Raw genomic sequence first — 14296 nt, forward strand, 5'->3', positions numbered from 1 at the left:
TAAGAAAGCCGGTTGAAAAAGCCAGGGAAAGCAAGCCAATAAGCAGTACTCCACCATGGCTTCTGCATCTCCAGGATCCTGCCCTGTGTGAGTTCCCGTCCTGACTTCTTTCAGTGATGAACTGTGGTGTGCAAGTATAAGCCGAATAAACTCTTTCCTCCCCAAATTGCTTTTTGGTCATGGTGTTTCATTTCAGCAATAGAAACCCTAACCAAGACACCCACTCTCCAGATTACTGCATGTTCAACCTTAAAATGTACTCTGACCCTAACATTAGACTTCTGGACTAGGAGTGTAGTTCAGTGGTGGTGTGTATCTGACCGAACATTAGACTTCTATACTAGAAGTGTAGTTCCGTGGTGGTGTGTGTGACCTAACATTAGACTTCTGCACTAGGAGTGTAGTTCCATGGTGGTATGTGTGAGCAGTAGAGTGCTAGTTTGGCAGGCACAAGATGCTGGATTTGGGCTGGGGAGATGGCTCAGCATGTGTAAGCATTTGCCTCAAAAGCCTGACAACCCAAGTTCAGTTAGCAAAACCCATGTGAAAAAAACTAATGTGGTACACATCTGTTATTCCACCATTCATATAGCACGATGGAGGGTAGAGACAGAACTATCTGGAAGCTTTCAGCCAGGTAGTCTGAAGTACATAGCACCACAACTGAAACCAAAAGTTCTCTGGCCTCTATACATGAACTACAGTACATAAGTGCACACAAATATATATAAACACACACACACGGTATGGCACATATGTGCCCACATACACTAACATAAACACACACACGCAGGCGCACACACCACAACTGTCATAGACAGATTCTAGGTTTGATTCCCTAATACTGCCAGAGTGGTGAAATGAAGACAAAAACTAAAGCACAAAGATGTTCACTGTTGTGTTATTTAACAGATGACACATGGAAACCAGGTGAGCATCAAAATGAAGAGGCTGGTGGATTAAATATCACCTTGTTTACCTATGCTCAATCAGGAGCGTGTGGCTGCAAATCAGGCAAGGGGGCACTTAAACAGTCATGTAGCTGCACCACCATGGCTCAGTGCACCACCTTCAGCAAGACCTTGGGCACAGCAGTCTACAAAATGGATGCTCAGTGACTACAGGATCACATGGATAGAGCCAGTTCCATCAGCAAACGCCATTCAATTAGGTTGCAATATTGGAACCCACTGAGAAAGCAGTGACGATCTCCACAGCATCAACCCTCGTGGTTCAATTCCCAGCACATATCAAGGAACAAAAAGGGCTGGAGTCTCAGTCAAGCTCTACCAGAATCAGGAGCCACGCTCTTCTAGGGAGACAGAGTAGCTATAGATTTTCAAAGACATCATGAAGCAGCAATAGGAAGTCTCCACTGAGAAAGATCAAATTAATGTCTCATGACTTTGAGCTTTTGACTCGGAACAAAAACATACCAATTACAGGCCTCTGTGTGAGTGATGATCACAGGCAAGCTTCTGTTTGCGATTCTGCCCATACAGACAGGGTGTGTGGTGATGAAATGAATAATAGTGAACACTTAAGGTATTCTAGAGAAGTCAGACAGTGGTGGCCCATGCCTTTAATTCAGCAGTGGGAGGCAAAGGCAGTCAAATCTCTAAGTTCAAGGCCAGCCTGGTCTACACAGTGAGTTCCAAGACAGCCAAAGCTGTTGTTGCAGAGTAACCCCATCTCTAAAAATTAAAAAAAAAATGTTTTAGAGAAAAGTGGGGAGAGTTGAGGCAAAAGGGACCTTTGAGAAATATACTGCTGATATACTGCCAAAGGGTGGGGTCATTCAGGATCACCTCTGGACTAAAACTATTGGTTCATACAAAGAAAAATGGGAAACAGAACAGTGACACACAGTTGGAAAGTAGGGAGGCATTACACCAACTCTGTGTGAGCCTCAGAAACTTTGTGATTTATGAACTATTATCTAGCGTAAGGCAGTCTGTACTTGCTAAGGTGCCTATCTCACAGGCGACAGGAAGAGGGAGGGAGAAGAAGACAGAGACTCTGAAGCCAGACTAAATGGCTTTAAGTCCCTCTATACTATTTAACAGATATGTACCTAGGGTAAATGAGCTAGTCTTGATGTCTCAGTTTTCCCTATCTGTGAAATGGGAATGATTATCCCCACTTTATAGAGTCATTATGTGGATCAAATAAATCCAAGTTTTAAAACAGTAAAGAAATCATATCTACAACTGTTATTGTTATTTCTAGATAATGAAATAAAAATAGAAAGGAAGGATGTAGAACATAAGTTCTATGTGGTAAAAGACAAAATAGGGACCTGTCTGATCTTTAACACCAACACTTATTACACAACAGGTAGTGACAGACTTGTGATGAATAAATGGAACAAGCATATATAATGCACATAGTGTATGAGACATTTCTGGAATTTTTGTTATCAATTTACTTATTTATTGGTACTAAAGATTAAACCCAAGTCCTTGGATACACTAGGGAAGTGCTCGAACATTGATTAAGTCACACTGTCTTTGTCAGTCTTACTTTTATTTTACAAAGTTCTTTATTTTGAGACAAGGTCTCACTAAATTAATTCCCTGGGCTGGTCTTAAACTTGCTATGTAGCCCATGCAGGCTTTGAATTTATGATTCTCCTGCCTCGGTTTCTGGGGTAGCTGGGATTACTGGCTGAGCCACCACATCCAGTTGTTTGGAATTTTTATCTTATGCATTTAAAATCTTTTATTGCTTACAAATCTACTAGAAATAAACTCAGAAAAGCAACCCATGGTGATGCTTTAAACTTCTGTGTTAAGAATAAGATTAGGGGCTGGTGAGATGGCTCAGCACTTAAGAGCACTCATATACATAAAATTAAATTTTAAAAATAATAATATCAGAAATCAGACCCATAAAGTCTCAGTACATGACTCTCCAAATTGAGCCGAACAAGGATGGCAACAATGAGCATGTCAAACTGGCTGAGGGAAAGCCCACACTGCCCCAACCCTCCAAAGAACTGAGGAAAGCTGGGACTGGGAGAGGCGGTCTTCCCCAGGGAAGAGCACAGCATTGGTGTCCATTGCCAAACAGTCAGCCCTGAAAACATACATACAAGTAATATACAAGTAACATGATACAGATTCAACAGGTTATATTTATCCTGTCATATAAAATCCACTTGCTCTTCCATCATTTTGTTTCTCAGTGCACCCCACCCCCCAGCCTTTCTTTTTACCCATGGAGTAGTCTGCTTCAGTGGTTTCACTGTGTCGTCACTTATACTTAAAGACAAGCACGTCACCAAAGCTCTCTCTCAAGCCCTCTATCCAATATTGTTTCAGCACTTGTGTGCCTCCCTTGTAGACAAGGAAACTTTCTTTTTGTTATTGTTGTTTATTTTTATTTTTTTTTTTTTGAGATAATGTTTCTCTGTGTAATCCTGGCTGTTCTGGAACTCTGTAGGCTAGGTTGGCCTCAAACTCAAGAGTGCTGCCTCCCATGTGCTGGAATTAAAGGTATGTGCCACCATGCCCAGCCAAAGACACTTCCATAAGAAGCCCAGGGTAGGGTCTTAACTTTCTTAGACCCCTGCTCCCACAAGACACTGATCCTAGAACCCATGGAACCTTACTTGGAGCTATCAACAGAAAGGACTTTTTGCTTTGAGAACTTCTTGGATTTTTCCTCTTTAAGTTCCAGCTATTCCATATCATGTGAAGGTCAAGAGTCCGCTCAGTGGTTTTCTAACAAGTGACTTGGATGACAAAGATTCTGTCCTGTGTAAAATGGTCATTGGGTCCGAGGGTGTGACAGGAATAACTGAAGTGCTGCATATTGTGTCTTCATTCCTGGTACTTGGAAAGTACACAATCAGGACCTGAATATAGCAGTACTTGCCTAGAACCCCCAGCCCCTTGGAGGTAAAGGCAGGATGGAGTGTTCCAGACAAGCCTGGGCTATATAGTGAAAGGCAGTCCCCAAGCCCAAGGGCTAGGAATGTATCTCAGAGAGAACATGTCTCATATGCACAAGGTTCTCTATCCCCAACACCATAAAAAAAGAAAACAAAAGTAAAGAATCAGGGCCTGCTTCTAACTTTCTCCTCTCCTTGCTACTTTTGGACTTCAATGTCATTCTTCCACTTCTATGAAATAATGCATTCATTTTCAATATCTAAACAGCTTCCCCTTCCCTAATTTTATGATTTTGATCAGCTTTAATGCCATTTTTATATATTTTTTATTTATTTTATCAGATATTTGAATGTATACCATTTGAGTGTCTGGTGCCTAAGGACACCAGAAGGGCATTTGATCTTTTGGAACTAGAATTACAGGTGATTGTGAGCCACCATGTGGGTACTAGCAATCTAACCTTGTCCTCTGGAGAGCAGTCAGTGTTCTTAACCATCGAGCCACCTCTCCAGATCAGTGTGTCAAACTTTTGAGGATAAAACATCACAATTTAAACACATCATCCTGATTTCAACCCTACACTGCAGTGCTTTATTGTCTTTCATGGATTTTGTTTGTCAGATGCTGAGGATAGAGCCTTGTGGATGTTAGACAAGCATTCTACCACTGAGCTATATCCCCAAGCCTCCATATCTAAGAAAGAGAGAGAAGACAGCAGCAGAGGGAAGAGAGAGAACCTGTAAAAAACAAAGGTTATTTGCTCCCCTCTTCTCAAGCCAGCCTCACCCCAACCCGCCCTGGTGCAGAGGCTCACCAGGGCCTCATACATGATTGGCAAATACTCCAACAGTGAGCTATGCCCCCAGTCCAATTGATTCCCATTTGTTGTGGAATATTTGTTTACCCTGTAAAAAAAACGTGTCTTTACCAAGGCACCTTCTGATTAGTTTGATAAAGGGCTAAATGGTCAATAGCTAGTCAAGAAGAGAATAGGTGGGATTTCCAGGAAAAGAGAGAACTCTGGAAAAAAAGAAAGACTGGATTAACCAGAGAGAGACAGAGGAAAAAACAGGAGGTATGAGACAAAAGAAAAATAATGCCATGTGGCAGAATGTAGATTAATGTAAATGGGTTAAGTTATAAGAGGTAGTGGAGAACAAGCTTAAGCTAAGGCCAAGCTTTTATAATTAATAGCAAGTGCCTGTGTCATTATTTGCAGGCAAAAAAAAAGTTCCAAGTAGGCTCGGTGCTCATGGCATACAGAGGCATGGCTCTTTAAAAAGGCACTGAGCACTTGAATGGGGTTTATGAGCAGTGGCAAGCTACTTGGTGGTGGGAGACTAGGTAGAAATGCCTACTGCAGTGTGGACCCAGAAGCTTCCCAGAGATGGGGCAAATAGACCGGCTCCAAGTCAGGACCCACAGGCATGAGGCTCCATTCTTACCAACCTGAAGAGGACATAGCCAGCTGGCACACCATGTGCTAAGTGGAGCCACACAATGGAGGGCCTCGCCACTGCTTAGCAGTTTAAGATTTGGTTCACACGGAGAAGGCTACAGAAGCACAAGAAGTCAGTTCCAGGCCAAAACAAACTCTGTTTAAAAGGGTACAGTGTGCTTAAAAATGTGCTTAGATACTAAAGAAAGAAAATGGGTATAGACAGTCATAGAAAATAAATAAATGAACAATTTTAAAAAATAGGCCAGGCGGTGGTGGTGCACATCTTTAATGCCAGCACTCAGGAAGCAGAGGCAGGCAGATTTCTGAGTTCATGGCCAGCCTAGTCTACAAAGAGAGTTCCAAGACAGCCAGGACTGTTGCACAGAGAAACCCTGTCTCAAAAGCAAAAAAAAAAAAAAACCCTACCATGAGAACCCCATCTCATAATAAAAAAAGTAAAAAGAACTGGGGATGTGGTTCAGTGGCAAAGTGCTTGCTTGAGGCTCAAGTTCAATCCCCTTTACTGAAAAAAAATATATTTTAGAGAGTAATTTTTTAACAATGATACTGTAGGGCCAGGGAGGCACTCAGTAGAAGGCTAGAAGCCAACATATGAACAGTGTCACATGACCTGGTTCTGACTATCCCAACCTCCCAGATGCTCTTTTGCCTTTCAGCCAACCATTTTCTCTGTCAAAAACAGAGATGCTGTATTAAGTAGCTTGGTCTTTCTTCTATGCCACTTAGCAGGATAGCTAACAGGCAGACAGGAAGTGAGGAAATGCCATCTTTCACTCCTCTCCCTACCATGTACTGCTTCTTGTTCAGATCACGAATCTGCCAACCTCCTGGTCCAGCCCATCACCAACAATGACCTTTCATTTTTGTTTGCTTTCTTTATCTCAAACGGTTGGGAAATTTTCAAAAGACACAGAAAATGAGACAAGATTAAACTTCGGTTTCTACCAATAAAGTTATATTGCCTACTTGAACAGCGTGATGGCTGGTCCTTAATTAGAAAAAATGCATCAACCACTGGTTTCAATCATTTGGGTGACAGACTTGGGGACGGGAAGACCTCTCCCTGCTAACAAAACCTGAGACCTAAGCAATCTCCACTCAAGCAAACCAACAATTGGTTGGGGAAGAAAAGAGCCTGTGTAGCAATGGAAAAAGGCAGTCAAAGGCAGCAATGAAGATTAACTTCTGATCTCGATAACAGAGCAAGCAAACTAATGATGTGAGCAGAAAACTAGGGAATGGGGGACAATGGCGGAGCTGATGTCATTCTGAACTTACTCACCCTTCTTTCAAACAATCGGGTTCAAACAATCTGGCAGAATTACCAGTCATAAAGTGTTCATAGCCTTGGACCTAATAACCCAACTTCTGGAAACTCATCTTAAGGAAACACTCAAAGGAACAAAAAGCCCATGTGGAGATGTCCCAATCAGCACTTTTCTTATAAAACGCTGGAACCAATCTGAAATGGTTATCAGTAGGAAATGAATCAGCACATTAGGGCTCCTTAACTCAATTAAACACCATATACCCGGGGCCAGGTACGCTGGTACACACCTGAGTCCTCAGCATTCAGAACACTTGAGCCCGAGATCTCAAAGCAAACCCGAGAAACAAGAACTACTGGGGGTGGGGGAAGAAGACAGAGACCAGAACAATGACTGACAAGCAGTCTGGTAATCTCATATGTGAGAGGTGGAGGCAGAAGGATCAGGTGTCAAGGTCTTTGCCTATATAGTGAGTTCCAGGCCAATATGGGCTACATGAGACCCTGACTCAAAACTACAACTCTCTCTGTGTTTCAGTTTTTTCTAAGGACGTTTGTTGACAGGTTATCCAGTCCCAAGTGGTCAGTCCTAAACACACATGTATATACAAGTAAGCACTAAATGGACTCAGTAGGTTTTACACACACACACACACACACCACCACCACCACCACCACAACAACAACAACAATAATCATAGAGGTTGTGAATTTGAGGAATTTGAAATGCATACACAGGAGATTGGGGAGAAGTGAAATGATGTAAATACAGCACTCATGATGAAATTCTCAAAAGGAGGGGGGAAGGCCTTGGACTTCCCACAGGGCAGGGCACCCTGACTTCTCTTAAAACTGGAGAGGGAGGAGGAGAGGGAGTGGGGGAGTGGGAGGGAAATGGGAGGAGGGGAGGAGGTGGAAATTTTTAATAAATTAAAAAACTTAAATTTAAAAAATAATATATACACATACTAAATGCCTAAACGGACACAAAACCCAGATACATAAAATTATGCTACAATAAAAGAATATAGAGATTAAGCATAACAAAGTTCAGAAAAGACCACAGATACACAAACTTAGAGAGTCATAAACAGTTTAGAAAAACAGCTGATGTTTAACGGCCTTTAAACCAGCTTTGACAATTCCACACACACTACCATTGGCCCTTTTATTTAAAGGGCCTTGCCCCACTTTGAGACAGGCAGGCCTCAAACTTGCTATATAGTCGAATATGACCTTGGATTTTTCTTTTGCTTTTTGTTTTGTTTTGTTTTCCAAAATAGGGTTTCTCTATGCAGTCCTGCAATTCACTCCATAGACCAGGATGATCTCAAACTCAAAAATCTGTATGCCACTGCCTCCCAAAGTGCTGGAATTAAAGGTATGGGCCACCACTGCCTTGCTTGACCTTGAATTTTTTTTTTATCCTCTTGCCTCTATCTCCCAGGTGCTGGGATTACAAGTATGCACACCACCAGGAGGTCCTGCTCATTCAGTGCAGGGGATGGAACTCAGGGCTTCATGAGTCAGATGCAAGCATTCTATCAATTGAGTTACATTCTCATCTCCTAAGGCCCTTGAAACAAATAAACAAAACAAAACCCAATCTCAGAGAACACATCCACACAGGACACAGAACAGAAACAAACTCTTATGAATACAGTTCTTATAAATAGAGTAAATGATGACCACAGGTACCTTTGTTCACATAAATTTATACATATAATCCCTGGCTCAGAAAGAGAGAATTCAATTTTTCACAACCCTTATTGGATTAACGAGTGACATAAGATAAGCAAGAATTGTCCCTCAATAGAAAAGTATTCAAGCTTTCTTCTTTAAAGACTTCTTACTTTCTTGCTTCTCCCTAAGTACAAAGCACTGAGTACAGGCCTACAAATCAAATTGAAATTAAAAAAGGATAGCATAAAAACAATTTCTATCAAAATTGTTAATCATTTTAATCATTTTGTTTCACTAGTTTTTGGTTTTGGTTTTGAAATAGGATTTCGATGTGTATTCCTGGCTGTCCTGGAACTCACTATGTAGATTAGGCTGGTCTTGAACTCACAGAGATGCCCCTGCCTCTGCCTCCCAGCTGCTGGGATTAAAGGTGTGTGTCACTTGCCCAGCTCAAAATGGTAAATCATTTTTACAGGTAGCATAGGCAAATGTATTTTGCGCACACCAACCTTGCAAAAATGTGCTGACTAGAAAAGAAGCCTACAAAATAAATGTCTCAGTTTGTGACAAAATAAGATCCTACAAAATAAATATTCTACCTAGGGACCCAAAAGCCCACAATATTACAAGGTTTTGTTTGTTTGTTAATAAAAGACATTCAAAAGAATAATGGGGAAAGTTGTTATCACTTACAGCCATTGCTAAAGGCCTCATGGGAAGCTAGTTTCACCAGGTAGGGAGGAAAAACTTTATGCTTGCTAAAGACCATAGGTACATATGCCACCTGCCTTTTGTAAAGAAAGAAGCACAATTTAAAATGAAGGTAATCAGGAAACTGAGGATATGTGGCTCAGTTGGTAGAGCAAGTTCCTTGGGTGTGATCTCCAGCACGGCTTAAATTGGGAGTGGTAGCTCAAAAGAGAAGGGAAAGACAGAAGGATCAAAGTCATCCTTGACTACGCAGTGAGTTTGAGCCAGCCTGGACTATATATACTAGCCCCTATATCAAAAATTAATACATGAATAAAATTAAAGCAATCAAGGTTAATAAATCATTGAGTAAAAACAGCCCATAAGCTTGTAAGCAGACTTTTGAAGTTGTCATACAACCACATAATGGACTATTATATAGCTATTACAAGAAAGGAAATACTGATGCGTGTTATCATGGATGAAACTTGAAAGCAATGTGTTTAGTGATGGAACCCAGATATAAAAGGCCTTCTTTCATGTGGTTCCATTTACATTAAAATGCCAGAATAGGTAAATTTTTAAAAAGTGGATCAATGACTGCCAGAGGCTGTAGAAATAAAGGTGACAACACAGTACAGAAATTTCTATTGGAGGTAATGAAAATGATCTAAAATTGACACTGATGACAGTAGGACATCTTTGTGGATACTCTAGTGATGGCTGAACAGCTCTGTGAGTACAATGAAACCAGCAAATTGTATACTAACAGATATATTATATGCTGTAGGTCTTATGTCTCTATAAAAAATATCTTTGGTGCTATGTTTAAGCTTCATAAAATTCAGGGTCATGGAGATGTCTCAGAAGGTAAAGATTCTAGCCAGGCAATGGTGGCCATATACTTTTAATCCCAGCACTCGGGAGGCAGAAGACAGATGTCTATGAGTTCGAAGTGAATTTCTGTGAGTTCGAGGCCAGCTTGGTCTACAAAGTGAATTGCAGGAGAGCCAGAACTGTTACACAGAGAAACAATGTCTCAATAAAAATCTTAAAATATATTGAACACAATGATTTTTTATAGAAGTTTAATACAATTATCACCAAATCTTTCACAACACATAATTTTGATCACCTTTTTCACTAACCATTTTGGGTTTTTTTTTTCACTTAGACAATTACAAGAACAAAGTTTCAAAGACTTTGAAAAGAACTGAAAGGCAAAGAAGCACGAACAGTCATAAAGAGAAAGCTCTTGCATTTGTAAAGGAAAGTGCAGGAACAAAAGCCTCCTGTAGAAAGGCTGTTCACTGGTCTACTTGGTTGTTCAACTTCAAGCTTGCTAAGAAGCACTATGCTTTTCCCAAGCTTTAGACCATCCTTTAAGGAAACAGTATTTTCAATTTTTCTCTTCCTTCAGTTAGGAAGGTGTTTTGCTTTATTTGGAAGTGGGACCTGAGACAGGGTCTTGGTTCTGAATATGACTTTAATCCTCCAGCCTCTACCTTCTGAGTGCTGAGATTACAAGCCGGTACCATCCTACCCAACTCTTGGTTTTTATGGTGCTGGGCTGGAACACAGGGTCACATACACATGGGGCTAGGGCTCTACACTGAACCCCATTCTCTGCCCCAGAAGGTATTCTTACGAATGGCTCTGGATACCAGAGCTCTCCAGGCCCTGCAGCACCTTGCCCTTCCCAGTCGTTTTTTTTTTTCACTTGTTTTGAGGCCCTGGGAAGACAGGATTGCTTCCTGTCCAGCCCCTGCTAGAGCTGCAGAATCCAGCATGGTGCATATGCACAGGACAGGCACTCAAGATACATTTAGTAAATTAAATTATGGGCTCGGGGGTTTGGTTAACATGAAGATATTCTCACATAATATGATAATCTATGAAACAAGGTCCACAGAAATAATAATTAACCCTGTGGGGATCGGGAAAATAGTAAGCCAGGCTCTTCTCTCTCCCTATGCAGGGATTCTTTTACTGGAGGGACAGAAACCTGTTGTTTGTTTGTTTGTTTGTTTATTGATTTTTCAAAACAGGGTTTCTCTGTGTAACAGTCCTGGCTGTCCTGGAACTCACTCTGTAGACCAGGCTGGCTAGAGATCTGCCTGCCTCTGCCAGGCTGTTTATTTTTTTAAGTCTTCTAGACTGCCTATCTCCCCCCCCCCAGTCTTTCTGTCTTTCTCTGTCTCTCTGTCTCTCTTTCTCGTGTGTGTGTGTGTGTGTGTGTGTGTGTGTGTGTGTGTGTGTAGGTCAGAGGACAATTTGCGAGAGTCAGTTCTCTCCTTCAACTATGTGGGTCTCAGGATCAAGTGTAGGTCATCAAGCTTGGTGGGAAGTGCTTTTGGCCACTGAGTGATCTCTCTGGACTCCCAGAGTTAGGAGACACACAACTATCCTCCTCTCTACAGGAAGTTCAGGAATGGGGAACATAGTTGAAGGAGAGAACTGATTCTCGCAAATTGTCCTCTGACCTACCTACACACACACACACACACACACACACACACACGAGAAAGAGAGACAGAGACAGAAAAAGACAGAAAGACGCAGGGGGCGGAGATAGGCAGTCTAGAAGACTTAAAAAAATAAACAGCCTGGCAGAGGCAGGCAGATCCCTAGCCAGCCTGGTCTACAGAGTGAGTTCCAGGACAGCCAGGGCTGTTACATAGAGAAACCCTGTCTCAGAAAAAAAAATGAATAAAAAATAAATAAAATAAAATCTTAAAAAGACTGAAATAAAATACTTGCATTCACCTCAGTCAAACTACCAAAGTAGGCATAAGTAAATTTTATGACGATTTCTGTCATTGAAACTGCTAAATCTTGTTATTCAATAAATACTACCATTGTGGAAATGTACAAATATGTTCATTTAGGTTTCTGGCTAGCACACATATCACACATTGGCTCAAACACCCAAAAAGGAAACAATGAAAGAGGAAGCCATTTTCAATGTAGGTCCATAAACTCAAAAAAAAAAAAAAAAAACTTGCATTAGTGCTCTCAAGAGAATTTTTGCAGAGACAGGACAAACATAGTATGGCACAAATTATCGTTTGATCTCTGGAACACTTTGTACATAACCAATACTCTTCTAAATGAACTTGAATGGGGAGAAAGTGAATTCCTCAAGTGACAGGTCAACAAGAGCAGGTGACTGGGTGACAGGCTAGCTGGAAAGCCGCTGAAAAGGTTAGTAGGACAGCCATTTGAACCACTCCTAGTGTGGTATACAAATCAAAGCTCTGGGCTACTTACTCAGTATGGAATTTTCAGTTGTGAAAACAGTTCGTCTTAATCCCAGTCTCATTGTTCCTCCCAAGTCACCAGGGTTGTGTTCAGGCATGTCGATCACCTTTAACAAAACAAATTCAGCTTTACCATCTTCCAAGGATGTAATTCCCCATATTTTCTGCTTTATTTTTAGAGGAACACTTGTTGAGAAAACATTCCCTGAGTACTGTCTGATCAGTTCTTGCAGAGCTCCTGAGAAAAGCATCCACCTAATACATCCTTCCCAAATTGTACATACCTCTTACCACCGTTCTCATCTTCCGCTCAAGTCAGCTAAGTATATAGCCTGGTTACTAAAATTCTTGTCTGGCATATGTGAAGCCCTGGGTTTGATCCCTAGAACTCCATAAACAGAATGATGGCACACACCTGTAATTCCAGTGCTAGGGAGGCAGAGGCTAGAGGACCTCTGTGAGTTCATGGCCAGCTCTGGTCTACAGAGCTAGTTCCAGGCCAGGTAGGGTTACATAGTAAGATACTAAGAGAGAGGTGGGGGGAGGGAGGGAAAGAGGAAGGAAAGAAAAAGGAAGAAAGGGAGCTGATATTGTTCCACTGGTAGAGCCCTTGCCCAGCATGCACAACGCCCTGGGTTTGATTTCTGGTACCTTACAAACCAGGCATGGTGATGAACACCTACAATCCAATCCCAGCACTAGCAAAGAAGAGGCAGGAGGATCAGAAGTTCAAGATCATCTTTGGCTACATAATGAATTCCAAGCCACCCTGGGTTACGTGAGACTGCCTCAAAAAAGAAAAAATAAAAAAACACAAAGAGAGGAGACCTTGGAAGATAACTCAGATGATTAAAGTGCCTCCCACGCAGGCTTGAGGACTTGAGTTAAGATCCCTAGTACCCAATAAAAGTCAGATGCGGTTGCTCACATATACGTGTATAATCCCAGAGATCTCGTGGCCATCCAGATTATGCAAATCAATTAGCTCAAAGTTCAGTAAGTAACCCTGTCTCAAAAAACTAAGAGAACCACTGAGAAAGACACCAGACATCAATCTGTGACCTCCACATGCGTATGCACATGGCCACACACCTGCACAAACACATACATATACCAAACACACAAACACTCTCTCTCCCTCCCCTCCCCTCTCCTCTCCTCTTCTTTCTTCTCCTCTTCCTAGTCTTGTACATTCTGTGAGTCAAAAATCTAGCAATGCTCCCTTTTCTTCATATCCAATCTGTCAAGTCCTATTAATGAACCTCTCTAGACCACCTTGTTCTAAATGAAACCTTTGTAAACTCTGCAATCACTGAGTAGCTCAGCTCCCCAGGCTTCTGTCTGTGGCCTTGCACAGGGCCTTTCCTCCTCACTGCCCTTCTCGCAGTTGTCTGCTGCCTGCTTCTGGATGAGAAGGGCAGTTGTTACTTTTCCTTACCAGTGTGCCTTTCCGGACAGTAGAAATAAACTGAAGGAATGACTGAACGAACGAACCCCAAGAAAACAATTTCAGATTTGTTGAGTCGCACCACAAAAACTTAGAAAGATGTTTAAGAATAAAATCTGTTTTCATTAACCTGGTAATTCCTTTTCCTCAGTTCTGTTTACTATGATTAACTGTTTTGTTTTATGGTTTTTGCTTGGTTTTTTTTGTTTTTTATTTGTTTGTTTGTTTTTGAGACAGAGTCTCAATATGTAGTTCTAGCCATCCTGGAACTCACTATACAGAACAGGCAGGCTGGCTTGAACTCACAGAAATTGGTCTGCCTTTCCCTCCTGAATGCTGGGATTAAACGCCTGTGCCACCCACCACACCCAGCCATGTCTGTTGTTGTTGTTGTTGTTGTTTTAAGATGTTAGATCAGACTTCAGTTGGGTAAATCAACCTTTTCTAATAAAATTACTCAGGGTTCTCATAGAAGATTGTTTACACTCCCCCCACACACCCTAAAAGCCACAAACAGCTCTAAAGGAAATCCTTGACAACTGGAATTTCTTAAACAAAAAATTTCTAGGAAAATACCTAATTTTATTAGTG

General features: G+C 41.5%; 1 protein-coding gene across 4 annotated transcripts in view; it reads right to left on the reverse strand.

Annotated features, from left to right (window-relative positions):
- The window catches only part of Ctps2 (CTP synthase 2), a 122332-nt gene that overhangs the window by 32256 nt on the left and 75780 nt on the right, over positions 1-14296 (reverse strand). For all 4 annotated transcript variants that reach the window (XM_057760125.1, XM_057760123.1, XM_057760122.1 and 1 more), the window contains exon 14: positions 12269-12365. In XM_057760125.1, coding sequence (XP_057616108.1) covers positions 12269-12365 — 97 coding nt within the window. The remainder of the gene's footprint in view (positions 1-12268; positions 12366-14296) is intronic.

Source organism: Chionomys nivalis, chromosome X (genome assembly GCF_950005125.1).
Source record: "Chionomys nivalis chromosome X, mChiNiv1.1, whole genome shotgun sequence".
NCBI classification, from domain to species: domain Eukaryota; kingdom Metazoa; phylum Chordata; class Mammalia; order Rodentia; family Cricetidae; genus Chionomys; species Chionomys nivalis.